This window comes from Temnothorax americanus, unplaced genomic scaffold (assembly GCF_048541705.1).
Source record: "Temnothorax americanus isolate GAGA-0224 unplaced genomic scaffold, ASM4854170v1 Scaffold9, whole genome shotgun sequence".
NCBI lineage: Eukaryota > Metazoa > Arthropoda > Insecta > Hymenoptera > Formicidae > Temnothorax > Temnothorax americanus.
The window spans coordinates 2,479,196-2,496,561 of NW_027509812.1; the positions used below are offsets into that span (position 1 = coordinate 2,479,196).

A 17,366-nucleotide genomic window follows, 5' to 3' on the forward strand; every position below is an offset into this window, starting at 1 on the left:
ACCTCTGGGCTTTTTTACCCAATTCGAATAATGCATTTTTATCCACGATTCCGTCCCGCACAAAAGTTTCGGTATCGGCTTTCTTGCATTATGCCGTGCTTAACATTTTTAACGACGTATATATACATTGCACGAATACAGATGTATTCACAACAGAAAGCTTTTCTATTTCATACTTTCGTACTCTGTGTTTCATATTTGATATATACTATAAGACAATTTTAACTTACGTTGTGCTTCCACACGACTTTGTAGGCACCCGGATTCGCGTGAACTTTGCATTCGAAGTATACATCATCGCCTTCCTCGATGTCATCCGGATTCATGTTCGAGCCGAGTTGCAGGTGTAAAATTGGAACAACTGTAAGAAAAACGACGTTCCTGATTATTTCACAAATCTTGCTCGAATTAGTGTTTCGACGATAAACATATGTTTTCAAAAGAAGCTGTAGCTAGTTTCAATTATTAAGATAAATTAGTTTTAGCTACATTGTATCGCGCGCACAATTTGAAACAAGATTGAAACAATCGATTCGATATTTATTTAAGCGTTTCTAATTTATATAGAAAACTATACATATGTTGCATGAGTAAACGCAAGTCGATATGTTCAAGCACTCGTTTTAATTTAATGAAGAAAATAATGAAAAAGAAACAGACCTTCTGTATACATTACAATTGAATTCAATTTCTCGTCATTATTACTAGAAAGTGCGAAAGTATCCCTTCAATTTCAATATCTAAATTAGCGGAATGGAATTCCTAACGAGTTATAACATAATCATCTTTCATGAGGATCCGACTTGTTCGTCGAAAACGACACAGTGGAACTTGTCTCGTAGCGAACTTTCGAATTTGCGAGCGTCGAGATGCCGCGGCGGGCAAATAAATCGGGTCGCGCTGGTCAGCCACCGCCACGCCGAACGTTCCATTTTGGCCCCGTCGTTGACGTCTCGTTATTGTGATTACATTCGCGTTTGCGCGAACGTAATCTATATCGACGGCCTTGTTTCGGCCTGCCAAGCTTTTAACCCGTTTACCACGTTCGATATACATACGGACGGCGTATGGTGCTATGCACGGTCGGCCCCGACCGTATCCCGTTATGTATATGTACACGTGCACGCGTTGACGTATGCCGCGCTCGCGAATTTTCCGACGTGTCGATTGTACGGAGAGACGACACCCGCGCGATGCTCCGCTTATGAGTTTACGGCTTTGATGAATTACTGCCAGTTTGTTTTTGCGCGGTGATACGCGCGGCGTTTAATGGGCAACAATTCGGATTTAAATCTCTGAAATGTCCGTATCCCCAGCAACTTTGTTACTAAAAAATCTATTACGTCTCTCTTATAAAGGAAAAAATTCCAGGAAAATATTCGCAGCGAGCCTGTTGAACTGAAATTTCTGGGATAAAAAGAAATGTTTATAGTACGCATATAATTTTATCTCCGGTAGACTTAATGTTTTATCTTCATAGTCGTATAAAAATAAAAAAAAGTAAGTATTATATATAAATATATATTACGCTAAGAGATATTCCTTATTCATTTTTTATCGCGCGGTAAGCGCGTAAAAGAGGGAAAATGGCCACTCGTCCGTTATTATCCTTTAATACGGATTGAGTACTGTTGATTCGCTTGCATATAATATTGATGACGGTGTGTTAATGAATAATGATATCAGTGATAATAATGCTGGCTCTGCAGAGCATATCGTGTTGCTATTACTAATATGTAAACTCGTGGTCTACCTCAGCCATCGGTTTGCGATCTGATATTATCCTCGTGCAATTTTTTATTTTACTGCGTGTATCAATATCATATGTGCAGTTGCAGTGCGTAATTATTCCAATTATGCATATGATAGCATGCAATATGCTCTCGGAATAATAGCTAACAAAACAAATTACGTTATTGTTATGTGTTAGATATATACAAGACAAAATGTATCGTTTGTATGTAGGTAATTTATACAGTCGCTGAATATCGTTTTCCTTATCGAGCCATCGCAGTTATAATTGAAAATTGCCGGAAAATCTTATATCTGTTGTACATCAGCGAGGGTATGCATACTTACAAAAAACATTCAGTTTCCATGTGTCCTCTTCTATACCACGTTGGACTTTGGGATTTTCCGCCCTGCACGTGATAACTTTATCGTGATGTGCTAGAGTAGGCTGAAACGACAAGATGGAACTCGTCATGTTACCATCCTGCGACACCTGCAACAATCGAATCGCAATATCCGTTTTATTAACGCAGTTGTTAACAATATTATTTATCATTATTTAAGAAGAAATATATATTTCGCTCATATAATTATAAAAGATATATAAATATCTATAGATAATTTAATTTTGTTCCAATTTCATGTACGCGGTTGAATATATAGTTAAACTTATACGAAAATTGAAAATTATGGTCGCAAGATCATTCAAAATTGAAAGTGATTCGATTTCATTATTTACAGTCGGAATTATTGAGTCTAAATCTGTTCGAACCAAATCTGTTCGTTAATATTTTAATATCCAGTTTCTCAAAATCATTTAAATATTAAATACGGTTAATCTGCTATTACAGCAGTTTGGGTCTTATCTCCAGACGAGGTCATATTAAAAGTTGTTAATTTAATATTGCATTAAATTTTTCAACGATCTCGAGTTTTAGTATTGTCGGATTTTTAAAAAATTATTCCCATAGTCAACCATATAGTGAAATCATAATTATACGTATTACATATTTAAGGCATATGCGCCTTATATCGCGCCCGTTAATTGCTTTCCCGATATTTTTTGCTACAGCACGCCTATTAAAGTGCGCATCGCATGCAAGTACGAGTAATTAAATTATGTGTACTGTAATATTGGTTAATATTTAACATCAAAATACTATTTATTCGTTAATCGGAATAACAATAAATGAACAATCTGCAACAACAGCAGCTATATCCATTCATTGTCAGCTACGATACGGCATCAGCATTTTATTGAATATTTCGCGCATATTGTTGCGAGAATTAATTTGCAGGCGCTTCATTAAAGTTTTGTTGCTAATTAGTGTCGAAGCCAGATATCGCGTATGACAAATGTAGAAATGTGATACATGCATTTTAATATGTTCATTACGAGGAAAGAAGTGATCGCACCGAGATAAGCTATTTTAAATGCCTTTTTGCAGATTCATAAATTATGCGGAGTCCTAATTTCTAAAAGGTAGCTTCGGCCCTCGGAAGGATAGCTCTAGTATAGGTATAATTATTCGTACTCGCGCAAGGCAGCATGCGTTTGAAGGTTTATAAGCCAAGCGTTAATCCAGCGATAAGTCTTAATGACCGGACGAGTCAGTTCAGGAGGCGTTTATCACCCACCTGCTTGGCGTAATAGGATCTGGCTTTCACGTAGAGTATTTCACCCTTACCGCGAACGCAACTTTAACGTGCACGAAACCGCCTACTGTATTTACGCAAATGTACGCGAGCTAGGTGTCTCGTCAGAAAACATGTAATTATCAAACATGTAGGTATATGCACGATTACTCCTTGATGCGCGCGACCTCGCTCTGTTTACATGTAAAAATTCCTCACTACACCCGGCGTATTATATTTTAACACTACACATACTTATAATGCATTATTTTAATATTTGTACCATGAAATTAATCAAGGACAATCGCATTACAAACATCTCTGGATTACTATAGTTTTTAAATTATAAATCATTCAAATTAGAGAATAATATCGCACAGAATTCGCGCGCCTCAGGTTTTTAATTACGCTTACATTTATACCGTCTAGACATCTTTTATCGATTTGTTACTGATTTTCGAAATTAATATTGATTTTGACTATTCAATGCTGATTTGATCAGCATAAATAAAATTCATTTACGTTTTAATCGAAAAATATTTATAAAATTTAATTTCTGATTACCGTCTTTTCAATTTACGTTTCCTGAAAGAAGTAAAATTGTATGAATTTAATCAATTAAAAAAGAAGAAAAGAAAATCGCTACACTTTTTGCGGCTTTTTAATTATTTTCAGCCTTTTCTTAATTTATTAAAGTCACACAAATTTGCTTCTTTTGAAGAATAAGAATTGGGAAAAAAGTAATAACAACAATAAATAAATTAATATAATTGCTTTTTTAATAAAAACGCAAATAAATTTTATAAATAAACATTACATTTTTTATAACAATTATTTTCAAATGAAATAATTAATCAATTATTCAAATTTTTATTTAAAAAAGATTAAATTAGATGTAGCAGTTTGAATTCTTTTTTTATTTTACGGATATACTTATCATATATATAAATCAGTCAAATTACAGCACACATTGTCGATTTAAGATTCAATTAATAATGTTATGTATATGCGGTCACTTTGCTGTCATTCGTGTGATGAAACTCGAGCGCGGGTAAGATGATGACTGATGACACGAGCCGTTCTATGTATCATCGCATTGCCCCTCGAAATGCGATCGTGACAAGTATCAGAAGATACCAAACACGATCATTCTTTATGAGCAATTAGCGATTACCGCGAGGTTAATTAATTCTCGCTATTAACGACTCGTAGCCGAGGCTATTTTTCAAAATAGATCTCTTGCTGGATTTATAGTAGCAGAAATCGAGACGGTTATATATTATTGTTTAATTGCACGATTTACGGATGATAATTATTTCTTTAACGACGCTTGAACTCGAATGTACTCCAAGCTCGAAATTTTACGTCCATTTATCTGTAATTTGTCTGTATTTTCGGATTGAAAGCGGGGAGTAATGCGCAACTTGCCGGATGAAGTAAATCCAAGTAACAGAAAAGCTCTGGCGTATCGATCGTTTATTAATAATACATGTGTTCTAAATGTGTTCTAATGCGCAATGCGCGGATAATACTGAAAATTTTGAATGTGTATTTTACGACAGTTTATTGCGTCTTAATTAGCCATAAGCTTTATTAATCGCATCATATGTTGTGTATCAGAGTGAAATTGCATTTACAAATTTTTTGTTATTAACGAAATATCGTAGGTATGGAACGGATCAACTCCGAATTGAGTGGCGTTACGATGCGTTTAATTAGTTCTATTGTAATTAACTCCGTATTTTAATATTTGTTGATCGCGTGTGACATATTACATTCGATATTTGTGTACCGGCGATTTGTTAAAACTTTCCACTGCAATATAATTGGATTAGTAAGTATATTAAACTCTGGAAATGAGACTGACTGATATCATCATTTCAATTCAAACGTGGAAGGAAGGAAGTGCGAAATATGAAATGTGCGTGTTACCGTTACAGGAAATTCATTTCTTTACATTAGAACGACAATAAATGGCACAACGATTAATACAATTAATTGATTTTATATTAAACGATATGCTCTCATACCGTACTGTAATACATATTAATTAAAATAATATATTGTAACGAATGTAGAATAAAGGACATAATTTTATTTTGATATAATATTGAATATCGGTGCGTACGTAAAATTACGAGAAAAATTGTCATTTACAAAAATTGTTGTAAATTCGATGGCAAATCTAATTGCTTCCTAGCAAAATAATAATGCTTCTGATGATGTTGCCAATAATTTAAGCCACTATCTTGTTGAAATGTGGCTGAATAAAGCCGAAACTATAAAATAAAAATTAACTAAAATTTTTTGAATTTAATATTAAGCTCAATAAGATCTTCGAAATTTCAGTTGTGACTAAAAATATATTGACATCTCGTTGCTATGTAAATTTTTTTTTTCAATTTACGAATGTTGATTTCGTCTCCGAAATACGAGTTTTATGGAAATAAAAATAAATTATTTATAAAATTATCGTAAAAAAGGGACGAAGAGAATCTATCTGAAATTATTTTCATGAAATATTTCTAACTTTCAAAAAAATTGTATTCAAACATTTTTCCGTATAAAAACTCCACGCGTGATTCACCATATTTTAAATTTTTCAAAATTCGAGAATTTTAATATTCCATAATATTTAGAGAAACTTAAATGTAATGCACAACTTGTATCAGACATACACATATGTATGCCATCAGGTTACATTTACGCTTATCGTATTTGTCAGGTCGTTCCACCATTTATCTTTCTTTAACATCAGTCGTTTTAATGGAATTTGTATCGTTCTAAATTCAGCGAATGTACCGAGCATGTGTAACATAAACTTGGAATTTTACATTTTAGAAATAAAGGAAGAGATAATGGTTTCATGCACGTAAATAAAAATGCCGCCGGTTAATAAAACGGCTAGCTCGTGCCATTAAAAATATTTACAATCTTGCAATTATCTCAAGAGCGCGATCGTGTTAATACGTTTTTGAAAAAGCACGCAACCTTCCAGTTATTTTCCCCAGAAAACAGACTGTGATAAAAGCGTGACACAAAAGCGCGAGATCATTTAAAAAGAAGGAAAAGAGCATTGATTTATCGCTATTTCCAATTTATAACACGCAACTAAAGCTCACTCGGCGTACTTGCAGTTTTGCAATTCCTAGCGCATTCCAGTCGATACCTTTCGCTAGAAGATACGGCGATCTCGACGAGCAGATTGTCCCGGCGAGAAGATCGAAACTTTTGGATCGCATTGTACGTACGTACGAAGCCCAGAACGAAATTGGCTCGAAATTCGTGCGGCGGTCATAAATCGGCGAAGTCGAATCACCCACTGCCAACTGTACTGTCCACCCTCTCTTCCACCCCTACCGCGACTTCCCTCTCTGCGTCCCTCTCGCCGTGCCTCACCTCTGTGTCCTTGTTTCCCCCCTTTCTCTTTGCGTCATTCTCTCATTCTCTCTCTCTCTCTCTCTCTCTCTCTCTCTCTCTCTCTCTCTCTCTCTCCCTCTCTCCCTCCCTCCCTCCCTCCCTGCGTTCGCCTCGATATGTCTACCGGTACCGAACTTCATTCGACACCGCGATATTATGACGTATAACGCGAGATAGCGCGAACGTGTCAGAACTGAATGCCGCCTGCCTAGCACCGACCAACAACGTGATCGTTATTTGCGGCGGAAAATATCAGCCCTTTGGATCTCCGCCACTAGCGGATCATCGTCGATCATGGCCGGTCGCGCGACACCGATCGAATCGCCGAATCGTTATTGCAAAATCCACGCGTATGAGCGGCGGCGTAACCGGAGCTCTCGCGTACCTGCGCTCATTTTTCATTCGGAAGGTTTTACTGCATTTCGATTATGCACGAAATAGCCGGCCGGCGAGAGAATGACGTTACATGAAATTCCCGTGCACGGAGATCGTGTATCTCTTTAGCGTTTTCTTCCGTCATAATTTATTGCGAATTTCTGCGACTGGACAATTCGCACTTTTTTCATGGCTTTCATGTCTTTAAAATTGCGCAAATTATTACGTAAATTCATTAAGAAGACAAAACTGCTGTTCGTCAAGGTAAAGATGTTCAAATAATGCGCGTGAAATCGCGTTCGTAGAAATCTCTGTGAATTTTTCCAAAGCATCATGGATAAGACAATGACAGAGGAGAACAATTGAAGTAGATACAGTTAACTTTCCAGGGCTCGTTTCGATTTTATCCGACGAATTGCGTTCTAGAAGGATTTTCTGGTAAAAGCGTCCAACATCAGATATAATGATAAATCGATGCTTTACGAGAGTTCAAGTACAATGGCAGGTTCATCATCGTTGCGCGAAACGACCCAGATAAAAAGTGATGCTTTTGACTTAATCGTACATTTTTAACAATAAGTTATAATTGTGTTCAATACGAAATGATTAACGTATAAAGTATTTCCAAAAGTATATCCAAATAAGCTTTATTTTACATTTTATGAATAGTTTGGAATTTCTCAGAAGTCTAACGAAAGTTGATTAAATATCAAACCGGAAGAGATTTTTCTAAATTTAATGAAACGACTATCGGTTTGAAGTTTACAGAAATAATGTCACCGATTAATAAAATGTAGGATTACTATTTTTTGTATTAATAAGCTAAACACTCAATCGTGAAAAAAAAATAGAAGCAAGAGCAATAATAATAAATTAGTAAAATACGTTCGTGCGCGCTTGTGTTCTATTCCCGCTACTATATATATATCTCTCTCAACATTCAGATCTGTCATAGAACTATTGACAAGTAGTGGGATGATGGATGGTAGCCATCACTTCAGCTACATATGTGTACTATACTGTCTATATATTAGATAACTTTGCCCTGCTCTTAGGTCAAAGAGGCTTACTTAACGCCATTTCGAAATCGCATTTATCATTGCTCGACTTGTGCGATTAGTTGGGGCAGAAAAAAAAACGGAGATTCCACCGCGCAATTCTATCGCAAATTTTTCGATTGCATATATTAAAATATATAAAAGTGTATTATATATATACATTTATAAAGTAATCTTTACAATATAACGTTATGAAATACATTGCAACTAAGTTTGATAAAGCCAAAAGGTGTAATCTGGACTATAATATGCATTTTGACGCCATATTATGCTATGAAAAAGAGCAATTAAGTTTTTCTGTTCGCTCGTAAAACGAGTCGATTCACTTTGTGGAATGACGGATTCAATTACGTACGTTTACAGTCTGAACGGAACACTTTAAAACTTACATACCGCCCGAGACGAGCGGAGTGTGTATCGAAATTCGAAATGCAGTTTAACGGAGGTGAGAGGGAGAGAAGCGCGGCGAATCAAAGAATCACGTTTCAGGAAGAGTTCGCCGCGGAAACGCAAGAAGGGCGTAGATCGATGTTCGTACGCCGGAGTTCGAGTATACGTATAACGGAGGAGTTTCCGCGTCGTCCGGAATGAGCGAGGATCGAGGCGGAAGGGAGGAAAGGGGCACGCGCGCGCGAGACAGGGACGAGGCATCGAGCCCCGAGGTGAATCGGAGCGAGAGCGAGAGATCACGAAAGCATCGCCGCTATCCGGTAATTGCGCCATGGCGTGTCAGAGGGGATGCTTAATGGCAACGATGCAAATACCGATACCGGCGTTAATGCCAGAGTGATTTCGCGGAGAACACAGATCGAAGAAGAAGCTCGCACACCTCGGACGCGGAGACGCGCGGGTTTTTGAGTCATCTCTCCTTCGACCCGGCAGACCGTTAATTCTCAACGGAATTCTGCTTTTTTAATAGCGTCATCTTTTCGTTCGTACGTGGGGAACGGATGCCATGTAGGACGCGACGTGTTTTCGCCGACGTTGAATTATTCCGCGACAGGGTTGGCGTTCCTAAGACGAAGTAAGAGTTCCGTTGAATAAGAATTTCATACTTTCGAAATACGCGATATTGCAAATAGAAGATCGGCGAAGAGGAGATAATGGAGATCGATCGGCCTCGCTATCGACGGATACCATTAGCGTAGCGCGAATTAAATGGCGAAGAGGAAATAGCCGTGCAAACCACGATGAATTATTTTGTTTTTTTTGTTCCGCTTCGGCAAAGGCGGAATAGGAAATGATTTCACGGATCGAGTCGTTTGTTTCCCTTTCTGTTACCATTTTGCGCCGACGACACTTGTCGCGACACAACTTTACTCGCGCCACCGTTTTATCAATCGAATCCGAAACGAGTATCGATTATCGAGCATTTTTTGGCACTCGTAACGGTTACGTGAAACCGAATGCCGAAATGGAGTGGTCATTGTACAAAGAAATATGAGTTAACATTTTTGCTGAGCAAATTTTTTAAGTGCTTTGGACTAATTAATTATCTTTTCTCGGAAAAGAAACAGATGCGTGTTACATATCTGTAGAAAAAATATTTCTTATATAAAATACACTGAAAGGTTACAAGTGTCTAGACTGCACTTTATTACAAATAAATTCATTATAAATAAAGGATCTAATAATGAGTGAGAATTTCTTTTCCCTGAAGACTGAGATTCTAACTGTACCTACATCGCACGTATCGATCAGCTATAGAGACTTACCCTTTCCGTGGAATTGGTGAGCTTCCTGCCGTCCATATACCAGGACAGCTTGGCTGGCGGCCTTGAACCCACTGTCATGCAATTAATGTCGTACTTCCGATTGGCGCTGAGGGGCGCGTGCTCGCTGCTGAGTATCGTCACCTTCAGTGGCCTCACTGAAACAGGAAAAGGACGCGCGATCACAAAAACGTACGAGGGGGAGATGGGCGTAGAGGCGTAGAGCGATCGAGGGCGTTGATGACGCTTGATCAAAAAGCACGAACAAGAATTGCGGCAGCTGCGGAATTGCGGTGCTTAGAGTGGCCACGGACTTGTACCACCGTCCGCCCCCTACCTCCCTAATGCGTTTTAAACGAGTGGCACCGTTGCAGTTACCACCCCGAACGTATTGCCGCAAAACCTACACTCTGATAGCTTCGGAGGAGGGCAGTGGCGCGCGCGTTCGCACGGACCCCGCACCTCTCATAGATTAAGGCTGATGGGCGTACGTGTGACATTTCACGTTGATTAATTGAGACAAGTATTGAATATGCGAACATGAATAGTGCGAACAAAATGGAGTTAAACATCAATCTTTAGCCTAATCGCAGGGTATTACAAAATCGTAATTGCCAACGCTCCGATATCTGTCTCCACGATTATATACTAGTAATTCCTATTAAGATAATGCTGATAGCTCACATTCTAACTAGACTCGAAGGAAATACATGTAAAAAATCTTATCGAAGCAATGTATATAAATAATTAATTGTAACGAATAAAAATTACGGTGTTTTCAATACTAGAAAATCCGCGTTTTAACGGAAATCCATTTGGACGAGAAATCAAGTTACTTAAAAATCTCATAAGCGAAGCGCACACTAGCAATATTTATGAGACATTAAATTGCCTTCGCAAAGGCGTCACGATAGGTGGCGGTATTGACAACTCGACGAGGGGGAAACCTGGATGAAAGTGCCGATGTATTAGTCGCTCGATTCAACCGCGAAATAAATCTCGGGTAAATCACTCGCACCAAGCCCTTCCATCGAATTTAATCGGCAACGGTTCGACAAAGGAACGTCTTTCTTCGCTGTGCCGGGATAGGGAAAAAGCGCGAAAGCGCGACGGCCACGACGGAGGCAGACAGGGACGGAGGAGAGCGGGGCGGGTGGTAAAGGCAGAGAAGAGATTTTTCATTCAAGCCGCACCACGCCCAGAGAGAGTCTGGAATTAAACTTTCAGTACGCCGAACTTTTGACTTCAATGAAAAATTCTCCCCTCTTCCCCGGTCTTCCGCGTCTACCATTACCTTCACCTTCGCTACCTTAATCTACCGGCTACAATCACGCTCGCCGCTTCATCGTGTTCAATCGGCATTGGTGCTAAAAGCACGATTACCAGCATAAGCCGCCGGCACTCGAGCGTCTATACAATCGTGTTGCATATTCGCCTCACGCAATTCCGTGCTCATGCGGTGAATGCGGCATGCGGCATCGTAATTCCGTTTTTGAACGCTATTCAATTTTCCGATCTTCAACCTTGTTTAAATACCATTAGATCCTCGGATATTCAAGGCCTCTTCGACGCTGCATCTTACTCCCGATCGCGATTTCATATCTAGCAAATCTTTCTTTTAATACGGGAAAGAATTTTTCGGCTTTAATTTTTGCAAGCTAATCAGAAATTAGTAACTCCCTTCATCCGCCCTTCTGGCACGGTGCTTATTATATGAGTCGAGTCTTTTTATCTCGTCCCCTTTTTTTCTCATGTTTATTATTTCGTTATTACGAATAAAGTAACGTGCACACTTTTTGCTTTCTCGTCGTTACGTGAGTGGACTGGGAAAGAGACGTGACCAGGGAGCAACATTCTTCTCACGTTGTATAAACGTTCGTCAGCTTTTTCCCCAGTTGTATTGTATACACGCGACGGATGGTCATGACGAATAGCGCCGTGCGAAAAAGTGCGTCGACGGCGGTGTCCATTAGATGACCACTGAGTGCCCATCGAGCACGCGAACGTGTCGTGGTTACACCGATGGTCTAATGGGTGTCTGATGGATGATGCGTTTCGCGCATGGATCAGATTTATAACAAATAATGTTTCCGCCTTCCTATAGATTCATTAGACAATTTTTCGCTTACCGCAAATTTAGTGGTTAATAATTTTCACACTTACTGACGTTCACGTTTTATGAGACACTACGTATCTATTTATGAGAAATGATTTATTATGATTAAATGTGACGACTGTTCAAGCTGATATTTAAATTCTAGGATTTTTTTCATGTTAAACTAATAATTTCTTTTAATATCGTACAATTGATAAATTTTAAATAGAAACAAATGTCATTCAAGCATATAACGTCTAGATTAAAATGTAGCTCTTTTAATAGTTGTTTTAATAGTATTATACTTTCGATCAGAAAATTCTGTATCATTTCCATAATGAAGCTGTATCTTCGGCCAAATAGAAACGAGACTTTATCTCGTTTTATCTCATAAAAGAAAATTTTAATTGGAACCCATTGAAGAAGAGAAAATAAACTATTAATAAGAAACCGATAATACAACGTAAAGTATCTATCGGAATGCAATATCGAATGCTTATTCGATATTAAAGAACACTGATAATTCCGGTTCTGACAATTATTATTTTTACGATAATAATAAACGTACAATATCCCCACATACCTACAAAGTTCTGGAAGTTGCTTAGACAGACAAGCTGTAAATAACGCCAATAAAGAACGCCCGATGGGCGTCAAGGACGATTGTTCTTTGGGATTGCCGGCAGTCGCAAAAGGATTCGACACGTTTCAGGTAAGAGGCACGGAACGACGGAATAAAAACGATACTAACGAGATCGGGGTGCAAAAAGGGGTTAAAGAAAAAGGGTGGAGAACAGAGAGGAAGAGAGTGAGGAAAAAACAGAGATGGGGGAGAGAGAGGAGAGAGAGTGGGTGAGTAACGAACGAGCGGACGAGGTTGAACTTATTGTTATCGCGAATTGAAAATACGTCCGTGCTTAATCCGGCGGGGCTTACGGTCGCGTTTGCATATCCCGGCTGCCTACTTTCGCCCGGACATCCTGCACCACCATCGGTATATAGTTTTTGGCGAGTCCGCCGCGCCATCCTCTCTCTGTTTATCCGTATACTCGCTTTATTACGTTTCCCGGATTAATGCAAAGTTACAGACAAAAAGATTGTAGGTATCAAATGTACTGGCGCACGCGTGGAAAAACAGAGCGGGGCTCCGTATCCGGGCGAATAATGTTACGTAGATGGACCGAAACGGCTCCGGCCGTGTAACGCGCTCCGCGCGACCGCGGCGAGCGCTGGCTTTTTACCGCGCGCCGCGAAAAATGCAAAACAATCCCCCTTCAACGTGAGGCTGGCAACACCGTGTGTCATCCCCGGACAGGACGCTGTCCTAACATGACGCACTATGAAAGATGCATGTTAAAATGCTTCCGTTCAACCGTGCCTTTTAAACTTCGTCATTTAAGCTATACGCGTCGCTAAATGTCGGGAAATATTTCGAAATTTACACATCTGCTTTTTCACTCTATAAAAACATAAAGTTCAGCCATTTCGTTTTAAAATAACGTATCCACCTTGTCAGTATGCGCTTAATATTTCGCAGACAATAACTGATATCGTGATAACGTGATTTTTTAATTACACTGTTTTTATGTATGAACATGACTGCGCGCGCGGAGACTGCAATTAGCATTGAAGTTTGCGGAATTGCTATATTACATTGTGCGCATTGGCGCTCTAATGAGTAACTCCCAGCAACGCGTCGTGTAAATTTGTTGGCCGACTCTCGTGCATTAGTAGTAACGGACGCGCGCGGAGGGACGCTAATGAGTAGGCGAGGCAGACCGACTGAGCGTGGACGCTGTTTGAATAGAGTGGAAGACGAAGTTAACTCGAACTAGGTAGATGAAGTGTCCGCGAAATAGCGTCAGCGCAGCGCGGAGCGGAGCGGAGCGGCGGGAGTCCGGCGGACAAATTAATATAGCGGCGACTCTGATTCTGTTTGCAAGGAATCGCGGTCATTGTGAACCTGAATCGCAGCGCAATTTCGATCACCGAAATACGTCCGCCTCCCCCCCCCCCTGTCTAAAGCCCCATTCGGCTCGAAACTTCGGGGAAGACAAGTTTCGCGATATTAAGTACAAGGCCACGCGAGTGGCTGCGGCGGCGGATGCGTTTCGCCCGGATCCTACAAAAGCGTCGTTGCGGCTGCGCTTTTATTTGCGTTCATTAGCCATTGCGCGTGTTATGAAACTCTATATGTAACGCTGATCGAAAACGCGGGAGTTTCTAGAAACTTTGTTCAATGGCCGAGTTCGTAAACCAATTACTCGTTATTTCATCCGTGAAATGATTGCGGCCGCGCCTGTGTAAGTTTCCCACGGACGCGCGTATCGATGTTACACTTGTGTAATTTATTTATCTCGCAGTATTTTCCCCGGTACGCACGGTACGTTCTATAAATCGAGAAACCCGAGAATTTAACGTTACGCGGAAGTTTCGTCCCAGATATCGTATGGGTGCAATGAACACGCTCGTAATTTATCCCGATAGGAGACGTTGGCGGTTATTGTTATAACATTCGTTTTTCACTGTCTTTTTTTCTTCGTAGGACCCGAAACTCGTCCTCGTGCGTGTCGCGCAGCGTTCCCGGGGATCAAAAACAATTACGTAGACGCTGTCGGTGGCCGATCCGTCGGCGCGACAGTGACAAACCTGCAGCAGGGAACGTCCGGAGTGTCCTAACCACTTTCCTTAATTCCATGCTCCCTCTGGACCAGCATCTATCCCGCTCAACAATGATCACCAATAACATTGATCAAGAACGTTCCTCGCCACGCCCGCATGTCGCTCGGCGATCCTGCACGGATCCTCGGTTCTCGGAACATTTATGGCTCTCTCGTTAGGTCGGCGAGAGAAGGAAGAAGCGAGGGTCGGACCGAGGGAAACATTTGTAAATGCACGGCCGTCGTTGTATGCGCGTTCGTATTATACGCCCGCGCATTCCTACGGCTGCGGATTGTTCACGGGTAACGCGGCCTTGTCCCGAGGTCACACGAGACTCACTCGACTTCAGTCATATAGTCTGAGAGGGCTCTCCCGTCTCCTTCAAAAGCACCGTCTCCGGTATACAATCAAGATCTCCAGCCCAGTTCGAGGACTTGCGCCTCTTTCATCGCTCTTTCTCTCGATCCTTCCTCCCCGCCGTCTCTTTTTTCTCGCCTGGTTTGCTCGGCTATCCTTTCGTTCCCATCGGTGGCTTTACCCTCCCCCGTCAGCGTCCTGTCGTCATGGTAGTCGTCGCGGTCTCGTATCGCGCTACGAGATATCACAGAGGAAAACGCAGAGGCCATCTCGTAGTGGCCCTTAACTATCCGCGCACGACTCGCATTTCTACTTTATCCCCTTCTCACTACCTTTGTACGGCTCCTTTCCCGTTCGTTCGACGCGGTTGCGCCGCCGCTGCCTTTGTGAATTTCTATGCATTTCTCGTGGGTAACGTCGTTTACTACCAACGGAGCCGAGAACTTTGTAAAAGGTCCAGTTTTGATGCTGCGGCAATCTGATTTCGAAATGATTACGAACTGTATTGAGCTTAGACAGAGAAATACGAGGAATTAAGAAGGAAATGACTTTCAAGTCGATTAAAACGATATAATTATAGAGACGCTTATTTACGTTTCTATGTCCAGATCTAGGCCCAAAATAGAGTTTTTAATAAAACCTGTATTAATAGTAAATTCATTTATTATTTAATTTAGTCGCGGTTTTCCGGGAAACGTTTGTTAAACATAAAATTTATGAAACAAATATAGAATAGCTGAAATTTCATCCCGCTATTATTCTCTATATTAGTTATATTTGTCTATGTTGAGGGAATTTCAAATACATAAATAGATATATAAATGGATTAACACAAACAGAGTGTTTGGTATTTTTGGACAAATAATATGTACTATATTGTCTCTGACTATCATTTTCATTTCGTCCGTATAAATATAATCTTTATACAGAAATAAAAAAAGTCTCCCTGAAAAAGTAACGTCGTCAGGGCGAAAAGAGGAAGGAACTCGAATAAAAAAAATCGCGCCTAATCTCAGAAAATGATATCGCGGATTCTCGCCGACGTAGTACGCCCGGGAGAGCCGCAAAAACGACCGAACAATCGCTGATCGGACGGGGGAGTAAAACGGGCACATCTCCTCTCCCGGGAGCCGGCTTCCCAGCGAAACTCTTCCCCGAAGAGTTTCTCAATTTTCAATTCCATGAATACTCGCCGCGCGCGCGAGCGCGACGTCCCCTACCGAAAATGGCTACCGTGAATCCCATCGATGTGGATCTTTTTGTCTGGCGCGACTTATCAGCCGCGCTCTAGGAAGGAGAGCCGCATTGAAAAATCACCGATTCCATTAAAAGTTCCAGCGGATATCCGGAGCTAGCTCGGTGTAATTTTCACCCGCCTCACGTCACGACCTGAAAGATCAGCTCGGCGCGGCTGAATGCTTGAGCCGTGTCGTAGAAAGCGACCTGATCACCAACGGCCAATCCAAAAGCTAGCGCTCGTCGATATTACCAATCTTTTTCCCGATTTTTTTTATCTCTCTCTTTTTCTCATCTCTCTCCCTTTCTCCTTCCGCCTCACCCACGATCCACTGCAGCTTTTCTGTTCCGCTCGTCGCGAGCCCCTTCTTACCCTCACATCCTTCGGCGCCCAATTTCCAAGTCTCTCGCATTGTAAATCAGGTCCATACCGTTACCCAATTTCGCTGGCTGACTCCATTACCAGCCTGCCCTCTAATTAGTCAGGCTCGATTAGGTTGGGGTGGGCCGGGCCGGGCCGAGCGAGGTAGGTTAGTGTCGGGTTTGTTCTCCATTCCCCTCGAGAGCGCCGATTCAATCCCAAGATCGTTCTCATCCTCTTCAGAACTTCTATCACCTCCATATTATATACGTTCTCAATCTCTTCTGTTTCCATCCACGCTTGTGGCGGCGACGCCATTCTGTCGCGTGTAATTCTACTCTATATATATCTCTCTCTCTCTATACCTCTCTCGCTATCTTTTCCTCCGTTTCACGTTTTAATGAAGCGATAAAACGTACATGTGATTTCGTTTCGTCGCTGTCCGCGTTCGCTCGCTTTTGATAATCCCTCATTTGTATTGCGCTCGCATCTCGACATTACGCTCGGCTTTTTGGTGCAGTGACCGCTTATAGCTCCAGCTAATTAAATTCGAATGTGTGTGTATATGCAAGTTGGTGATCATACAGACGGTTAATATCGTTACTCTAAATATTCAGTATATTGTCCAATGTAGAATCGCGAAGGATTAATTTCGCACGATTAACCTCGTTTAACGCGATTCATATGTCGAAAATGATCCATTTTATATAAGATCCGTCGGAGGT

The 17,366-nt window shown here is 40.8% G+C and overlaps 1 protein-coding gene and 1 long non-coding RNA gene across 7 annotated transcripts in view; one reads left to right on the plus strand and one right to left on the minus strand.

Moving 5' to 3' along the window:
- Positions 1 to 17,366, plus strand: part of LOC143908063 (uncharacterized) — a 182,088-nt gene that overhangs the window by 101,783 nt on the left and 62,939 nt on the right. The gene's annotated exons all lie outside the window — the stretch shown is intronic.
- Positions 1 to 17,366, minus strand: part of LOC143908059 (synaptogenesis protein syg-1) — a 356,526-nt gene that overhangs the window by 16,223 nt on the left and 322,937 nt on the right. For all 6 annotated transcript variants that reach the window (XM_077425339.1, XM_077425335.1, XM_077425336.1 and 3 more), the window contains 3 exons: positions 9,935 to 10,089; positions 2,080 to 2,224; positions 231 to 361 (listed from right to left, as the gene is read on the minus strand). In XM_077425339.1, coding sequence (XP_077281465.1) covers positions 231 to 361; positions 2,080 to 2,224; positions 9,935 to 10,089 — 431 coding nt within the window. The remainder of the gene's footprint in view (positions 1 to 230; positions 362 to 2,079; positions 2,225 to 9,934; positions 10,090 to 17,366) is intronic.